The following is a 16,077-nucleotide window of genomic DNA, read 5'->3' as shown; positions in this document are numbered from 1 at the left end:
GTTCCTCCCCCTGTACATGAACGTAGATCTAGAAAAGAGAGAAAGGGAAAGGCAAGAGGTTCGTCGAGCCATACTATACCACCTGCAGCACCACCATCTGTCAACTGGAATGACGACCTAGATGATTTCATGCCATGATCTATAACATATGATGTTCATCGGTTCAAGATGTATTCGCATTTAGTATTGTTAATGTTGTATTATGCTTGTATGTATGTCTCGTACCTATTTTGTATTCACTGGACATGTACATAATGTCGAGTTTGAATCGTAGTTAGTCCTAATGGAGCAGCGAAGCATAAACATACCATCTATCGTATGTAATGGAAAATACGAGAGTGATCAAAGGCGAACGTTGAAGTGTACAAATAAGCGGTCCACAACTATCTCATTACAAATAAACATCAGAGATACAAACATCGGATATATCTAACCACCCCTAGAGCGTCGGACCCTCTTAGCCATCTGCTGGGCACGGACATGGCCCTCTGAGTAGGTGTGACGATCCGGAGACCTCATCTGTCGCTCAGGACGCAAAAAGGGCTGTGGTGTCTGCTGTTGAGACATCCCAAGTGGTGCTCCTCCTAGCTGTGAATACCCCAAGACATCGGGGTCACCGTGCGCGCCAGGTGAGTCTGGAGTCAAGCTGTCGAGTTCGTCTAAGGTGACGCCCTCGTTATCTGGAACGAACGTACTCGAAACAAACACTGCGTAACATATAAACGTAAACCAACATATGTTGCGTGGTAAATTAGTGAGTGTATTGAGAGAGTGTTTTGTACTAGGTCGAAAGGAGGAAGAAGGTCTGGCGCCCGCATCGGGGTAGAATCCTACGCATAAAATGCGGATGTTAGCGTACGCTCGTGTCTTTCGTCATGACATGTAAAAACCGAAATACGAAACATAAACTAACCTGTGTAGGCCGGTATCTGTGGCCCCGGTACCATCCCTGGATACGGTCCGCCAACTTGTGGTGCCCCTCTAAACATTCCAGTATGGCCGAACGCAGTGGATCGTATCCTGTTTGTGATATTAGTAAATATGTAGTAACACTTGATCTAATTTTAAAGAGATATATACGTTACCTGCAGTTGTGTAGTACTGCGACGTCGGCCCGTGCACGATCGCCGGACACGGGAACAACGACGAGGCCTGGGACGACCCGTGGCTGTCTTCATACTGCACACGGCTTCCCAAGTTGTGCAAATGCAAATGCGAGCGGAACTATTTGGTTGTTGCAATCTACCTCGATTGCGGTGAGCATCTGACCTTTATACCTTCCAGTTAGAAATGTGCCATCAATGCAGATCACCGGAAGACAACACTGAAATGGCATAACACAGGCACCTAGGCAAAAGAAGGCTCGTTGCAGAATGCTTTGCCCCCTAGTCACGGCTGGTATGAGGTATGTGTTATAAAAGCTTTCAGGATTTCTAGCAGCAACCTGAGATAACATACGAGATAGGTTATCATATGATGCCTCGTATGTGCCGAACTGCATCTTGAACACTCTTTGTTTAGCCCGCCATGCCTTCAAATAACTAATGGTGTACTGGTAAGTCTGCTCAATGTGTCGAACAATCATTTTTGGCTCATAATTTAGGTTGTCCATAATCAACCCATATATTTGCTTTGCAACAAAGTCGCACGATATATTGCGATGCGAGGGAAGAACTTCTGACAGCAAACAAGTATGCTCTGTCACAATGGAACATTTCCAGTTCGACTTCCATTTTCCCTTGAATGCATGTACTCGCCATGAACATCCATCATTCACACACTTTACCTCATATTCTTTACTACCAGACTTTACGACTCAAAATTCTCGTTTCAATGATATTGACCATAGTCTCACAGCATCTTTTACGGCTTTAATGTTTGGATATATTGCACCTTGCACTACCTCATTCCCTCTGTACTCCTACTCCTGATTTTGTACGTCTTCTGCGACATGATTGCTAAAACCATGCTCCTTCCACTTTTTTGGCAATGAGTACTGCTCGTCATCAGATGAGCCCTCATATTCTTCCATCTCCATTGCGGTTTGGTCTTCTGCCTCCATCTCATCCACAATGATATGTATCCTCTCTCCCTCATCAGCAAGGCCCTCTGGTCCGATGTTTTGGTTCCCTATCTCTTCTGACTCATCTTGCTCAATATAGTTGGTGTCTCTTCGAATACTCGGAGTTGCTTGATCTGCACCATGTTGGATTTCATTTTGTGTCTTCTCCCAGGTTTGAACAAAAATGGCCAGAGACCACCCACGCTCTAGAGCTGCTTGCATGTACTTCTGCCAGTCATCAGTGCTGTGTATCATTATCAATTCCCATAAATCACTTTCTACCTCCCAATTGACAAGAAACTGGACGGTCATCACATGTGCCTCCGGATCAACACGGAACCCACGTTGCAGCCACTTATATATGGAACCAAAACTCCTCTCCAGAGGTTTATCTATGGCGCTAGATGTGCACTTAAAGGAAGAAAGATCTACTCCATTTGGCCCATACAAAACATTGTAGTCACCAAAAAATACTTGAAACTGCATCTTGCTCGACATACCTGTATATCACGGAATACTTATCGAGTTATACTCTTTACTTCACTACCTTATTGAATAATCCGTAAAAAATAAGTATGGATTTCAACCACAACATATAAGTATTCAGAACTACGTGGTGACACTCAAATTCTATACTGCATATGCGAAATTCTATTCTAAATCGTAATTAATTTATAAACACGTCTCTAATAGTACTGCAATTGTAATAATAAACGCGTAGTACTAATTTTCTAAACTAACTTACTACTACGTAACTAAAGTATCATTAAACTCCTACTTAAATGGTTCTAATATAGCACTAATTAAATTAAATTACTCTACAATACCAATGGAAAAATATATAAGTTAAATGTACTTACCTGCAGATCACAAGTGCGCAATCCGGCAGGACTTCGCCGCTTCCCTTCTCCTCACCTCTCTCTTTTTTTTCTAGATTTTTGGTGGAATTTTTGAGCTCAAATGAGGAGGAAATGGGGTTAAGGGCTTATATAGAGGTGGCACACCCGGTCACCCGAGGGGGGGGGGCGACAAGCCCCCCTGTCGCCTGTGGGCGGGGCACCCCCAGTCGCCCGAGGGGGGGTCGCCGTCGCGCCCCCGACCAGGGACCTATTTGTAAATTGGAAGAAAAAAATTACAAACAGATCCTGTCGCTACTTGGGTGGGCGACCGGGGTATATTTTTTGAAACTAACATATATTTTTGAAATTTTGATTTTTTTAAATATAAAAAAGAAAAAATCGCGGTTTGGTCAACCGAGTCCCACGGCCCGCCCCAGCTGGCGCGTCCCCTGCGCTGCACATGGCTCGCACCCAGGCCCAGCACCACCCCACGACCCGCGTCCTCCGGCACCCGAGCACACCACGTGACGCCCCGGCTCCCCGCCGTCCTCTCCATGACAGTGGGCCCGCACGCCCCGGCAAGGGCAGTTGCTAGCCGGGTACCACGCGCGACGCACCAGAGGCACACACCTAGCCCCCCCCCCCCCGCCCCGCCCCACCCCGCGCGGTCCCACTGCATGAGTCCCTGCCGGCGGGTCCGGTAACCACGGGTTCACCGCGGCCCCACACGTCATCGAGTCGGGTCGGCCGCTAGCTGTTCCTGAGTTGGTATTACAGTTCAGTGGAGGCGCAGGCACGTCTCGGAGCCCTTGGCTTTTTCTGAGGAGAAGCAGAGCGGAGGGAGAGACAAGAGAGGCGCCTGCGTGGTCGGTGCCTGCGTGGCGTGGTGGCCGTGCCGTGCCGTCCCCTCTCCCTCTCTTCCTTTCGGCGCCGGCGGACGTGTCGGGGGAGGAATGGCCGCGGCGAGGGCTCCGCTCGGGGCGGTCGCGGTGGCCGCGCTCGTCGTCGCCATCTTCATGCCGGCCGCGGCGGCGCAAGGGCCGGCGCCGGCTCCCACCAGCGACGGTATGTGTTCCCGGTCCCGCCGCCCCCCCATTATTCCCTGTGGGCTTCTCGCATTGCGATCCGCGCGCCGCGAATCTGTGCTCGTGGCGGTTTTCTCGATCCGCGCCGCGCTCCGGGGTTCGTCGATCTGTTTCCTATTTAGCGCGTAGAGGAAGAAATTAGGCACATCCCCCCCCCCCTCCAGAGCTATATTCTTGTGTTTTCTTCCTTACATATCAACAGAAACGGGCACATTCTGGTGTTGTTCATTGTGTTGGAACAATTCCCCCAAGACCATGTGCATTGCGTTGGATCCCAATGTTTGGACATTAATTTCAGTTGCAATAACGCGTGTCTCGTGCATATGTGCTTCCTTCTGCGCTCAGGACGCGTTTCCACGAAAAAAAAATACAAAATTGAAGGAACATTTTAGGCCCTGGAGGAAACTACCAACATTCCTAAAAACAATGCAGAGGTTAGAGTATGGTCTTGTCCTCGTGCCATCCTTCAATTTCAATACCTAGGCAATTCGTTATGGCAGAATAAATGGATGTGTTTTGGTAATATTTTGTAGGGGAGTTTCGTTTGCATATTGATTAGTGGAGTCCTGGTGCCCCAGGTTCCCAGTCATCATAGATGTTCACATCTTGACCAACTCGTGTCAGATTTGCTGATTGTCTAATGCTTCTGCCGCGAACGGTTGCAGTTTGTAGAAAATGTTGATTGTGGCAATAGGGATCTCCGTGCATTTGCGCACTGATAGGAACAAGCATTGCTTTTCTTTTACATGGAATGCTACTTTCTGTTCTGTTGCTCAAACAAAATATCACATTGCCACATGAACAGGGTAGCTAGGTATATCTGTTGAGATGAAAAATGTACTCTTTATTCATCTAGGCAGCCTGTTGGTGATTTTAGGTCAATGAAAAGATGGTCCTATGTGGTTCCCTTAAAAAAAAGGAGAGATGGTCCTCTGTTAATCTGTTGGTGGTCCTAGACAGATCCATGTGGGGTTCTTTTCTTTTGCAAGATGAGCCGGCGGCCATTTACCTATATTTGTTTGTGCTTTTAATTGGTGCTGGAGTAGTTTTCAGTCCATTTTGGTAGCCTTCCCTTTACAGACAAGTCTCTAGATGGGGATGTCTTGGCCTTAAAATCCCTACCCTATTCTAAGGCATTTGTCAATTGTAATGAGTACCGAAAATGACCTCTGTTCGCGCAGTCTCGACAAATTGGTTTTTGTGCCAACTGCCCTGTCCCATTGGTTTAAATGCCCCAACTGAAAATAGGAAGAGTGAGTACTGAGTAGAAGAATGCGCCATGGTAACAAGTACTGAAAATGACTTCTCTTTGTGTGAACTGCTGAAAATGTTAGAAAACGCACAAGAAATTTCTAACACTAATTTGGAACACTATGAAATCCTCTGTCAGGTCTCTGTTAATTTTGTACAAATAAAAATTGGTTAAAGTGGTCTCAAAGTTATTGCAGTGAGTTTAAAAGTCTCTTGCTGTGCTAACTTATCACTGATTAGTTACCACATATGACAGCATCGTACAGCAGCATATTCTTCTTCATGTTCTCCTGTAGTTTGCAGGACTAACATGTGCACCTGTCTTGTGATTGATTCCCCGCAGGCACATCAATCGACCTGGGAATCGCGTACGTCTTGATGCTGGTGGCCCTGGTGCTCACCTACCTGATCCACCCGCTGGACGCCTCCTCTCCCTACAAGCTCTTCTAATCCCTGTTCGTTTCATTTGTTGGACGATGATGTTATGGATCTGATAGGATTTTTAGCCATGCAAGACGTTTAGGTGAGGTTTGGAGATTTAGAATGAACGTCAACATCTGATCTGATGTTGGTATGTATGGTAAGTTTTTGGTGGTCTGAATGCCTGATTGGTTGTATCGGATTCCATGATCTTGTGCCCTGTTGTGCTTGCTGTTGGCCGTTGCTGGATTCTATTTCCGGCTTTCCGCTGGTCCCGCCCGGGGTCCTCATTGACATGTGCTCTGCCATGGATGCCGTTGCAAGTTGCAACACCAAACATGTGAAGGACTGGGTCATGGCTGTGCCTGTCTCTGCTGACACGACGATGGTTTCATTGTGGTCCTATTCATCTGTTCATTTTATTGCTGTTCTCCCCGTGCATGCTGAGTTGCTGACAAACACTGAAATACGAGGCGTATGGTAAGTTCGTCCTTACTGTGCCGCTTGAAATTTTGACTTGTCAATGGATATGAAATTACTTAGAATACAGACACTATTATCGTGTGCAGACATGTCCTAAAACAATGATTGTCAATGGTTTCAGATTGTCAATGGTTTCATACCTGCAGATTTGTCCAACAAAAGTTCTTTTTCATAACACTGTACAGTTGTCATTAGATACATATATTATAATGGAAATTAGTTGCTAAAGTTATAATACCATACGAAATTAACAATTATGTGTTTTAACTGGATGGGGGCTACAAAGGTCACATGAGTATATTACTATGATCAGCAATAATGCCAAAGTATATCTCAGAATTCGTTTGATGGGATCGAGATTGCAAAATACTAGAATTAAGGAAAAAAGGAAATAAACTGATTCCAAATTCGTTTGATCGGAGCGACATGCAAAATACTAAAATCAAGAAAAAAATTAATTCAAACGCTGTACGTGGGGATCGAACCCACGACCACGTGGTTAAAAGCCACGCGCTCTACCACTGAGCTAGGACGGCTGTTATGTTATAAACTCCTGACGCCTTTATAAACCAATATTTCCTGCGCCGGCTGAATTCAGGACAGCCTTAGGCCTCGTTCGTTTGTGTTCAGGTTCCATTCCTGGACAGGATCCAGTTAAACCAGTTCATCCTGGTCCTGTTGCATTCCAATCAGAGGATCCATTCCAGCAACTAAAAAAATGATGTTAGGATGGTTCCGATCCATTCCGGACGGTTGCGGCTAGTGCATGCATGACGCGAGACAATGCACTTAGGAATCAAAACATGTCATTTTTGCATCAGACAATGCAATATTAATCACGTCCATTGGAGACATTATATTATACCAGTGCACTAGCTTCCGGCAATTCCGAGCTGATATAAAAAACTGAATTTGACACAGGCAAGATGACTAGATAATGATTCCACAACTATTTAGTTACAAGTTTTCAGACATATAATATACTACATATAATTTAGTTCTAAGTAGTAAAAAGAAAAATTCTCAAACATTTGAAACTTGGACTTTGAAGCTTGAATGCCGTCCACTAACAGTAGGGTACAAAATCTTAACTCTGCAAAAGACAGTCAAACCTGAGAAGATAATTCAGCCACAATTAAAAAAAACATTTGGCTAACATGATATTCTAATTAATTTTATGTATCAACATTTGTAGGTAGCAGGAGCAATCATTGCTTGGGAAAAAAATCACATAATTGAAAGGGAACAGTAATAACAAACCACTATTGCTATAGCATCAGCCTCCTAGCAAAACAGAAATAGGTTTCTTTGGCATTAGCAGAGATCTACAAAAGGAGAGTGTAGTTCAATTTAACTTCCAAGTTCCAATAAAGTCATTCCTGATCAACGGGAGGTCACTGAAATGTAATTTAATTAATAGTAGTATATAACAGAGTCAAGATGGGACTGTTTGTGCTCCTTCTAAATTCTAATGATAGATATATCCAAGTACCAAAAGAATTAACTACTTGCTGATAAGATTCAATTCTAGAAAACATGCAGCAACCAGCATTGCTACACAAGAAGATAACCAAAGAATCAAAAACTGAACTCTACACTTGCTATACAGTGCCAGATCATGCTGAACTCTACTGGATTTTTAAGAGTCCTAAAATATTCACCAACATTAGTACAAAAATATCACAGACATCATTAGTTGTTTTGCAATTCTTGAGTGATTGCAATGTAGCTAGCAACAAGTATATCTAAAAAGATAGATAAACAGACAGTTCTTCTGGTTTCATAGAAATTAAATTACGTATTGAAGAAAAGAATAGGTTTAAATTACCTATTATCTGTAACTTGGGTGTCAATTTCAATTGCTGGTTTCACAGCAATAGTGGTACTGAAAACCTAACAATTGCACTGCCAATGCCAGTGCCAGTTTCAGGTATACCAAAATATATAATAAGAACATGGCAGAGGAAGATATTGAAAGACAGCAATTGATAGAAGCACATGAACTCCCTCATAGCAAGTAGATGATTAAAAGGCAAGGAACCGGAGTTGTGCTGACAGCGAGTGTCTAGATAGGACCTGAATCAACAAGCAAGGCTAGTAGATGCATGGAAGCCTGCCACCCCGTGTCTGAAACAATCAACTCCTATCAGCGCAGGTGCAGCATCCTTCAGTCTTTGCAAGTAGCTGAGCATCAACCGTAGCTAGCTTTGTAGAAAGTAGGCAAAGGATAAAAGAACGGTGTCGATGCATGATGACTGACACAATGTTGTTCGAGCTTTCTTGACGACAGAACAATTTAGAGAAAAAAAGCACTTCATCCTTAGTTTGCTTTGCATCTGCAAATGAGTTAAGCTACTTCCATGGACGAAATCACGCAGAGAAGAAACTCTGAATTTTCTCTGCATCATATTTCATAGAGGTTTCGTACTTTTTTCAGAACAGTGATGCTCATTGATTCAGAAAAAAACGGGATTGGAGCTAAGGGAATACAAAACTTTACAGAACAGAAAAACACAAGAGGATTTTCTGCATGGAATAGGCTAACTAATGATCATGGATCCTGAAGATTGCACACGGGCCCATGGGCGTGGGGCGAGCCGTGCGGCCGGCCTAGTCGGCGGTGGCGAGGTTCTCGCAGGAGGGGCACATGGTCAACGTGGTGAGCGGCGGGATGGAGCAAGAACCCTAGCAACAACCTTAGAACCAGGGAGAGAAGAGGGAAGGAAGACGAGGGCGATGCGTTACCGGCGAGAAGAAGGTCAAGAGCGCGGACGATGGATGGGAACAGCCCCCGCCGTCTCGTGCTGCGCTGTCGCTTCCCCTCGCGACGCGCCGCCGCCTCATCACCTCTAGCACCGCCAGCTCAGGCTCGGCCTCGCGCCCAGCCGGATGCGATCCGGAGAGCATGAGGCGGGGATAGAATCCGGGCTGTGGAGGGAGGTGGGAGGCCAATCCGGGCCTATTTCTCTTTCTTTTTTCTATCGACCATGACATTTTTCATTAAAAAGAAAGCAGTTACAGACACAATATTGACGTGGCCAGACAAAACTTAACTAATACAAGAGCATAAATGACTAAAAACAGAGAAACACTGAAAAAACCAAATACAAACCAGAACACGTAACAACAACACAGATAGCAACAAGCAACACGGGGAGGACAACAGCTCCACCCAAAAACCAAAGAAACCCACACCAAAACTACAACCGAATTCTGCAAAAATACATGCCATAACAATATGGTTGCACAGCCACAGTCGTAGCACCGAGATCCTCAGCGGCAAAGCACCCTGGTCTGACCAGTCAGATCGGTCCAGGGTGGTCAGGCCGGTCCAGAGACCGGTCAGACCGGTCCGAAACGCACAATCCGAATTGGGAGTTGTATTTTGACATGAGATTTGATAAGGTTTCGACTCCTAATGGGTACAGACCTTCCCACCCCATATATATGAAGGGTCATAGCTGATTGAGGGTAATCCTAATCGATTCACATATTTATCCTTTACTTTTTACCTCCAAACCCTAACTTTTCCAATCTCATCTGTTGTTCTTCGCTCGTCTCTACGGCGTTCAAGGATGTTCTGAGTGGCCTGCCGACCTCAGCAAAAACCTAGGCGAGGTCTTAGGTTTTCGTCGTCTCCCTGGAGTACTGGTCTGACCGGTCCGCATATCCAGTCTGACCGGTCTGCGCAGAGAGGCTGCTGGTGTTGATTGTTTTGACGGTCTCGCTGTGCGTTCTAGCGCATTCGAGTGTGTGACCGGATTTTTGCGTCAACACGGGGCTTTATATAGTCTGGGTTAGGGTAGCGCGCCGTCGCTGGCTCTCCCCATCGACGCCGCCGGCCTCTAGTTTTTGTTGAGAAAAACCCGGAAGGCTTATCCCCCAGCTCCCGCCATGCAAGTCGCAACAACACGGGCATCTGGCTACCCGAACTCCTCGCTGCATCGTGGGCCTGGCCAAGAACGCCCTCCAGCACATGTGCGTGAGAAGCTAAAAAGATGAGGACGATGCGCGTGGACTTCTCATCTTTATGGGCCGATACGCGGAGGCGTCGTTGTCACCGTGAGAGAGTTCAGGAGGTCAACCTGATGCTTCCAGAATCTTCTAGACTATGCCGACTGCCGCGAGGGTCCGGCCATACGTGGTAATACGTCAACACGTACGTTGGTGCCGCCAGTGGCGGATGCACGTTGGGAGACAAGGGGGGACTGAAACAATAGAAATATTGATTTGTGTGAAGATTTAATGGTGATTTAGGACTCTTGCTACAGTATTTTACGTGTAATTAGAGGAGCTTAGGGGGCTGGAGCCCCCATAGCCCCCTCCTGTATCCGCCCCTGGGTGCCGCATACGTGTACGGGCGCCAAATACTTCAGCCGCCATACGTACATGCATGTGCACGCATGCAACTGTGCGCACCCGTCCATCTTGTTCTTTGGCTTCTCATATCACTAATGTATACGATTCATTCATTAAGCCATATTTTAAATTGATTGCACAAAATCTCATCAAACACTAGGCACTTGGCAAACTGACCGTTTCCGGTGGTGTATATTGTGTTGATGATGCGCTATTTTATAGAAGACGATGGATTACAAAGTTGATCGTGAACTCTACGCGCACGTCAGGCTCTAATCAAAATCAAAATAGAAATGCTAGCTCTCGAAAAAGAACCAAAACAAAAATAGCGAAACAGACGCATGCAACAGCCCAAGCTTATCCAACTAACAAGCCCGAGCCGGCCGGCCACCAATTTAATCCCCCGCAGCCCCGCAGGCCGCAGCCGTGTTTTCCCGAGCTCCACGTACGCGTCGTACAGGCTACATCCCCGCCACCGCCGCCGTCGCCCGCGCTGCTGGCCGTCGCTCTCCCTCTCCACCACATCTCTGCCCACGCGCCGTCGTCACCATTAGCTTCCTCGTACGTGCAGCACCCACGATGGCCGTCAGGCTCCCTGCCATCCTCCTTTCATCGATCTGCCTCCTCGTCTTGCTAAATGGTATGGTGATGCATGGCTACCGCGTTTTTCATCTACGCTATAGTATTTATTCATCGTTTATCGTCTCCTGTTCCTAACGCCATTTGCGTGCAACAGCCTCGAACGTGGAGTCTGCTCGGACCTCGGGCAGCTTCCACTGGTACAATGGGCTGTTCGTGTTTGGAGATTCCTTCGCCGACACCGGCAACTTCCCCAAGGCAGATTTGAGCCAAGTTACTCGCCAATGGTACAAACTCTACGGGTGCTCCCATGGGTTTCTCCAGGATCCAACCGGACGCTTCTCCAACGGCTTCGTTCAATCGGATTTCATGGGTAATTAATAATTAATACAATCTACATTAATTATATTGTTGATCAGATCGATCAATCTCACTTGCATTTGGATTGTATTGTCGATCGATCCTATCCTAACTAGTGAGTGTGTGTATGAATGAATTCGCCGACATTGTGTTGCCCCAAAAATTCTGGGGCGCACCATGGCCCCCGAGACGTACAGGGACACGAAAGAGAACAACGGCGACAAGTTCGGTGTGAACTTCGTTGTGGGTGGTGCCGGCGTGTTCGAGGTGCCGCGCAAGGCGCCGACCCTGGCCAAGCAGATTGACTCCTTCAAGAAGATGCTCGACGGCGGCGACATCGGGAAATGGCAGCTCCGGGAGTCGGTCGCGCTGGTGGCCATCTCCGGCAACGACTACGCGTGCGTCGCCAACATGAGCGGCGAGAGCGAGATCCTCGACTTCATCGGGAACGTGACGGAAGAGATCGCCGCCGGCGTGGAGAGGCTGCGGAAGCTGGGCGTGACCAGGGTCCTCGTCAACAACCTGCACCCGTTGGCCTGCACGCCGTGGCAGACCAGGCCGTCCAACTACACCGAATGCATGGGCCGCGGCAACCTGGCCGCATTGTTCCACAACGGCGACCTCGAGAAGAAGCTGAATGCTTCAAGCAACGACAATGTCTACCTCGTCGACCTCCACCGGGCTTTCACCAACATCGTCGATCCATCCGATCCCCAGGACAGTACGTGCTGCAATCATATGAAAATTTCATGCTTATTACTTATTAGCTGTATTTCAACACACAAGCAGTAGGCAGGCATCATATATATAAATATGTATATGTTTGGTGTGCAGCCCCGCAGGTGGCAAAGCAGTTCAGCAAGAACAAGCTAAAGCCGTGCTGCTACAGCTTTGACCCGAACGGAGACTGCGGGCAGGTCGACGAGGATGGAGGCGTCCTGTACAGTGTCTGCTCCCACCCTGAGAAGCACTTCTTCTGGGACGACGTACACCCCACTCAGGCTAGATGGGAGGCCGTCATGGGGCAGCTTGAAAAGGACATCAAGGATTTCCTCCACATTACCTACTAGCTAGTTATGAAGGCACGCATGGGTTTATTTGCCTCTTCCCGTGGTCTTTGAGTCTGTTCTAGATTAAGGTATTTTATTTATCAATTATTTGCAATGTGTTAGCAATCTAAGGTAGTTTTTTTCGGTCAATAGTGAGTCATCTGTTTGGATTGGATCAATCAGGTAGTTATATTGGAACGAATTGATAGACATCGTGTTCATCGGTTATTGTTGAGTTTTCAATATGATGCATAGCCGAACCGGAGATCTCGTATTGCTTCCGTGCAGCAAATGTTCCACGGGGTTAGTTCAAACCAGGGTTGATCAAATCCATAGCAGCAATCACGTGGCAGTGGAAACAACTTCTAGTGTGTTTAGATATCAATAATTAAAATTAATTTTGAAAAAAATAAGTATTGAAATGATTTTTAGGGAAAAAACTGGTTTTAGTTTTTTAGGAAACAAGTATCAATAATTTAAAATTAAGTTTCAGGTTTGCTAGCTAGTCGGTTAGCATGTATTTTGAGAAATCTGTGTGAGAATTGCTAAATGACACCGAGGTGTTTCTGCCGAACCCTATTTGCGCCCGCACGCAAACCAACTCCACTGTCCCCAGTCCGCAAAGGCACATAGCTGATTGCACGTGGTGCGTCCCAACGCCCACGTGGGCCAGCCTTTCCTTTTGTCTGATTCTTTCACCTCCCTCTCTCTCTTCTCTTTGCTGTGGCCAACTTTATCCTTCTCTTTTATCCGATTCCTTTTCATCTCCCTCTCTCTTCTCTTTGCTGCTGAATCCCAAGCTTCCGGCGACGATCATTTTGTGGGGAGCGAGTAGGCGCAGAGCTCCACAAGAGTGAGGGGGCGTGGATCTCCCTCGGTAAGGCAGGATGGGGGCGACCCGACGGCCTGTAACACCCACGGCGTTAGGCCTCCGATGATGACAATGCCGGCTTTCATGATGATGGAGCGTGGCACGGCCTGGAGGATGTAACATGCTGCCTCACGAACAGTCCGCTTGGGGCGGCGGACGGTCCGCGACGCGCTTTGTTTCACCTGCTCCGTGACCGAGGATCGTCGGTCGCCGCCATGTGCCGGCCATCGAGCCTCCCCCGGCCATCCCAATACGCCGCATTGAAGGCGTGCACCTTCCCTCCACCCACCCGTGCCCACTCCCTCACTTTCTCTCTCTCGGTTCACTCTCCCTCTTCCTCCCGATGCCATAGACGACGCTTGAGCGACTCCTGCTCGCCGGCCGAATCCGCGCGCTCCCCTCCATGGATTTCAAATCCACCGCATCCAAAGCTCAACCACCTCCCTAGCTTCCTCCACAACCCCCACCTCGCCGGGAATCCCGGATTCCCTGGCCGCCGGGTTGAGTTTCGCCCAAACTCGACCCCACCGTGGGACTTCATCGTCCGTCCACCATTTCTTGCGTCCAAGAGCTCGAATCGACTGTAAGTAATCCGCAAATGCTCGTGCTCCCCTGGTTCCTCCACGTTCACATTGTTTCCACGCACGTTCTCGACAAAGTCAATTTGACCGCCACGGGCCGCACGTCGCCGACTAGGTTTGGCTTGATTTCCTCGCGTGCATCACCTATGCCCGTGTGCGCCTCTTTTAGTAGAAGGTGTAGTGCTAGCCTCGCCATCGGTCGGGCTATCGTCGGCGGGAGCGGCGCGCCGCGGCGCCGTGCCGGCCTCACTGGTGGCGGCGCACGGTGCCAAAAGACAGGAATCGCGGACGGTCCGCCTAGGAGGGCCGGACAGTCCGCAAGTCAGGTTATAATTTGTCCAAAGATGTGGTTGTCCCTGATGGTTTCGTAGAATTGAACTGCAGACAGCCCGCTATTGGAGACCGGACAGTCCGCCGTAGAGTTCGAAATTTGTCCAGAGACGATGTTGTCTCTGGTGGGTTTCGCAGGGTTGAAGTGCGGACGATCCGCTATTGGAGAGCGGACAGTCCGCTGTAGAGTCTAGAATTTTGTCCAGAGACGTTGTCGTCTCTGGTGGATTGGCAGAGTGAACTGCGGACGGTCCGCCAAGGAGGGCCGGACAGTCCACCGTAGAGTTTAAAATTTGTCCAGAGGCGTCGTTGCCTCTGATGGTTTTGCGGAGTTGAACCGCGGACGGTCCACTATTTTGGAGCGGATAGTCCGCCCTATAGTTTTGAAGTTTGTCCAGAGACGTAGTTGGGTCTGGTGGGTCTGCGGAATTGTACTGTGGACGGTCCGCCATTTGGGCGCGGACAGTCCGCAAGACATTTCTTTTTACAGTATAGCGATTGTATAGTTTGAATTGCACTCAATCATCTCATGTGCATTCGTGTAGCATCTGCAGTTGAGGACACCGTGTATGAGGTGATTGCGGCACCGCAGGAGCAGCCGGAGCAAGCCCAGGAGGAGAGGCGTGAGAACCCAGCCCAAGGCCCGTCTGACCCTAGCTCTGAGCAATAGTCCGAAGACAAACCCGGTGCACATCATATTATTTCAAATTATGACACCTATATATGTCTCTATTATTTGTGCATTAGGTTTAGGAATTATTTGGAACCCTAGTTGCATGATCCCTAGGTTTCTTTGAGTTATACTAGTATGTATAGGACGATAGAAGTGCTATACTTAATGGTTTCCGGTAGAAGACGAGTGCTCTCTTGTCACTCGTGAGATATATGATGATTAGAAGTCGAGTAATTTCTGGTTACTCGCGAGATATATTATATATTCATATTCCAGTACATGAGTTGTGTATTTGATATGGAATGTATGGAGAATTGAGACCGGACGGGAATGATAAGGATATGTAGGTATGGCAGCAGGACAGGGTTCCTGGGTGTCTTAGTTCCGTCTGTGTCGATTAAGGACCGTACCGTTGTTGGCCCTGCTGATCATGTTTGAATTGTACTAGCCGCATGCCGGGAGTAGGAGGTAGTCGAAACCGGTAAGCCGAGTACTGTCTTGCTTCGAAAGTACAGAACTTCTACCCACCCCTTAGGGCGAGTCGAGCAGCCGCAGAGAATTGGGATGCATGAGTTTACTTTTGGTGGTCTCTCGTAGGGCTCGGCTGACTATATGCAGGTGTGGCGGTTTTGTAGTTTGAGGCGGGGAGGGGAAAGATTGGTGCGTGGGATCCGACGGGGCTTTTGCGTGCCGTGTTGGTTAGGTCCACCTTACAAGGTTAAATTGGATCGATTCGCCGTCAGTCGCTCTCGGACATGGGCACCTTGATCAACTGCGTCACCTCGTAGTAATATGAAATGGAATATGGATTATTTTATATATGTTGATGTCTACTTTGAATTGTGACTAATGTTCTACCATGTTTGCTTTAGATGGTTTATGCCAATACTAGATCATAGTTAATCTATATAGAATTTGGAGCTAAAATATCAAAAATAAGGATCCACCTCTAGACGCTTTTCCTGCAAAATAAACCACCAACCAGAGAGCTTTGCATGTCTAGATACGTGGGCTATGTATACCCATAATCGGGTAAGTCTTGCTGAGTATTAGTTGCTCAGGGCTTTTGTTGAAACATTATTTCAAGACACACAGACGTAGACTTCTGTCCCTGCTGCGTTAAGTTCATCCGTCG

At 47.6% G+C, this 16,077-nt stretch overlaps 2 protein-coding genes, 1 long non-coding RNA gene and 1 other non-coding gene across 4 annotated transcripts; 2 read left to right on the top strand and 2 right to left on the bottom strand.

Annotated features, from left to right (window-relative positions):
• Positions 1–3,709: 3,709 nt before the first annotated feature.
• On the top strand, positions 3,710–5,911 carry LOC120655323 (arabinogalactan protein 16-like). The gene is made up of 2 exons (XM_039933078.1): positions 3,710–3,966; positions 5,581–5,911. Exons 1-2 carry the CDS (start codon positions 3,855–3,857, stop codon positions 5,685–5,687), a joined length of 219 nt encoding a protein of 72 aa, XP_039789012.1. The 5' UTR covers positions 3,710–3,854; the 3' UTR covers positions 5,688–5,911.
• A 693-nt stretch (positions 5,912–6,604) lies between these two features.
• On the bottom strand, positions 6,605–6,676 carry TRNAK-UUU. The gene has a single exon. It is a non-coding gene; the product is annotated as a tRNA-Lys (tRNA).
• A 289-nt stretch (positions 6,677–6,965) lies between these two features.
• Positions 6,966–9,160, bottom strand: LOC120655322. The gene is made up of 2 exons (XR_005667427.1): positions 7,969–9,160; positions 6,966–7,233 (listed from the first exon to the last, which is right to left on the bottom strand). It is a non-coding gene; the product is annotated as an uncharacterized LOC120655322 (long non-coding RNA).
• A 2,455-nt stretch (positions 9,161–11,615) lies between these two features.
• LOC120653357 (GDSL esterase/lipase At3g09930-like) lies at positions 11,616–12,508 on the top strand. Its single transcript, XM_039931114.1, has 2 exons — positions 11,616–12,159; positions 12,273–12,508. Exons 1-2 carry the CDS (start codon positions 11,616–11,618, stop codon positions 12,506–12,508), a joined length of 780 nt encoding a protein of 259 aa, XP_039787048.1.
• Positions 12,509–16,077: the final 3,569 nt, after the last annotated feature.

The sequence above is a fragment of the Panicum virgatum genome, chromosome 1N (genome assembly GCF_016808335.1).
Source record: "Panicum virgatum strain AP13 chromosome 1N, P.virgatum_v5, whole genome shotgun sequence".
In the NCBI taxonomy this organism is placed as follows: domain Eukaryota; kingdom Viridiplantae; phylum Streptophyta; class Magnoliopsida; order Poales; family Poaceae; genus Panicum; species Panicum virgatum.
This window is presented reverse-complemented; position numbering and strand designations above follow the sequence as displayed.

What these genes read in the sequence shown, in the direction of transcription:
- LOC120655323 (XM_039933078.1), top strand. Translation starts at nt 3,855, where the DNA reads ATGGCCGCGGCGAGGGCTCCGCTCGGGGCGGTCGCGGTGGCCGCGCTC. An exon ending in GCCGGCTCCCACCAGCGACG is followed by an intron (nt 3,967 to 5,580) that starts GTATGTGTTCCC and finishes GATTCCCCGCAG; the next exon opens with GCACATCAATCGACCTGGGA.
- LOC120653357 (XM_039931114.1), top strand. Translation starts at nt 11,616, where the DNA reads ATGGCCCCCGAGACGTACAGGGACACGAAAGAGAACAACGGCGACAAG. An exon ending in TCCATCCGATCCCCAGGACA is followed by an intron (nt 12,160 to 12,272) that starts GTACGTGCTGCA and finishes TTTGGTGTGCAG; the next exon opens with CCCCGCAGGTGGCAAAGCAG.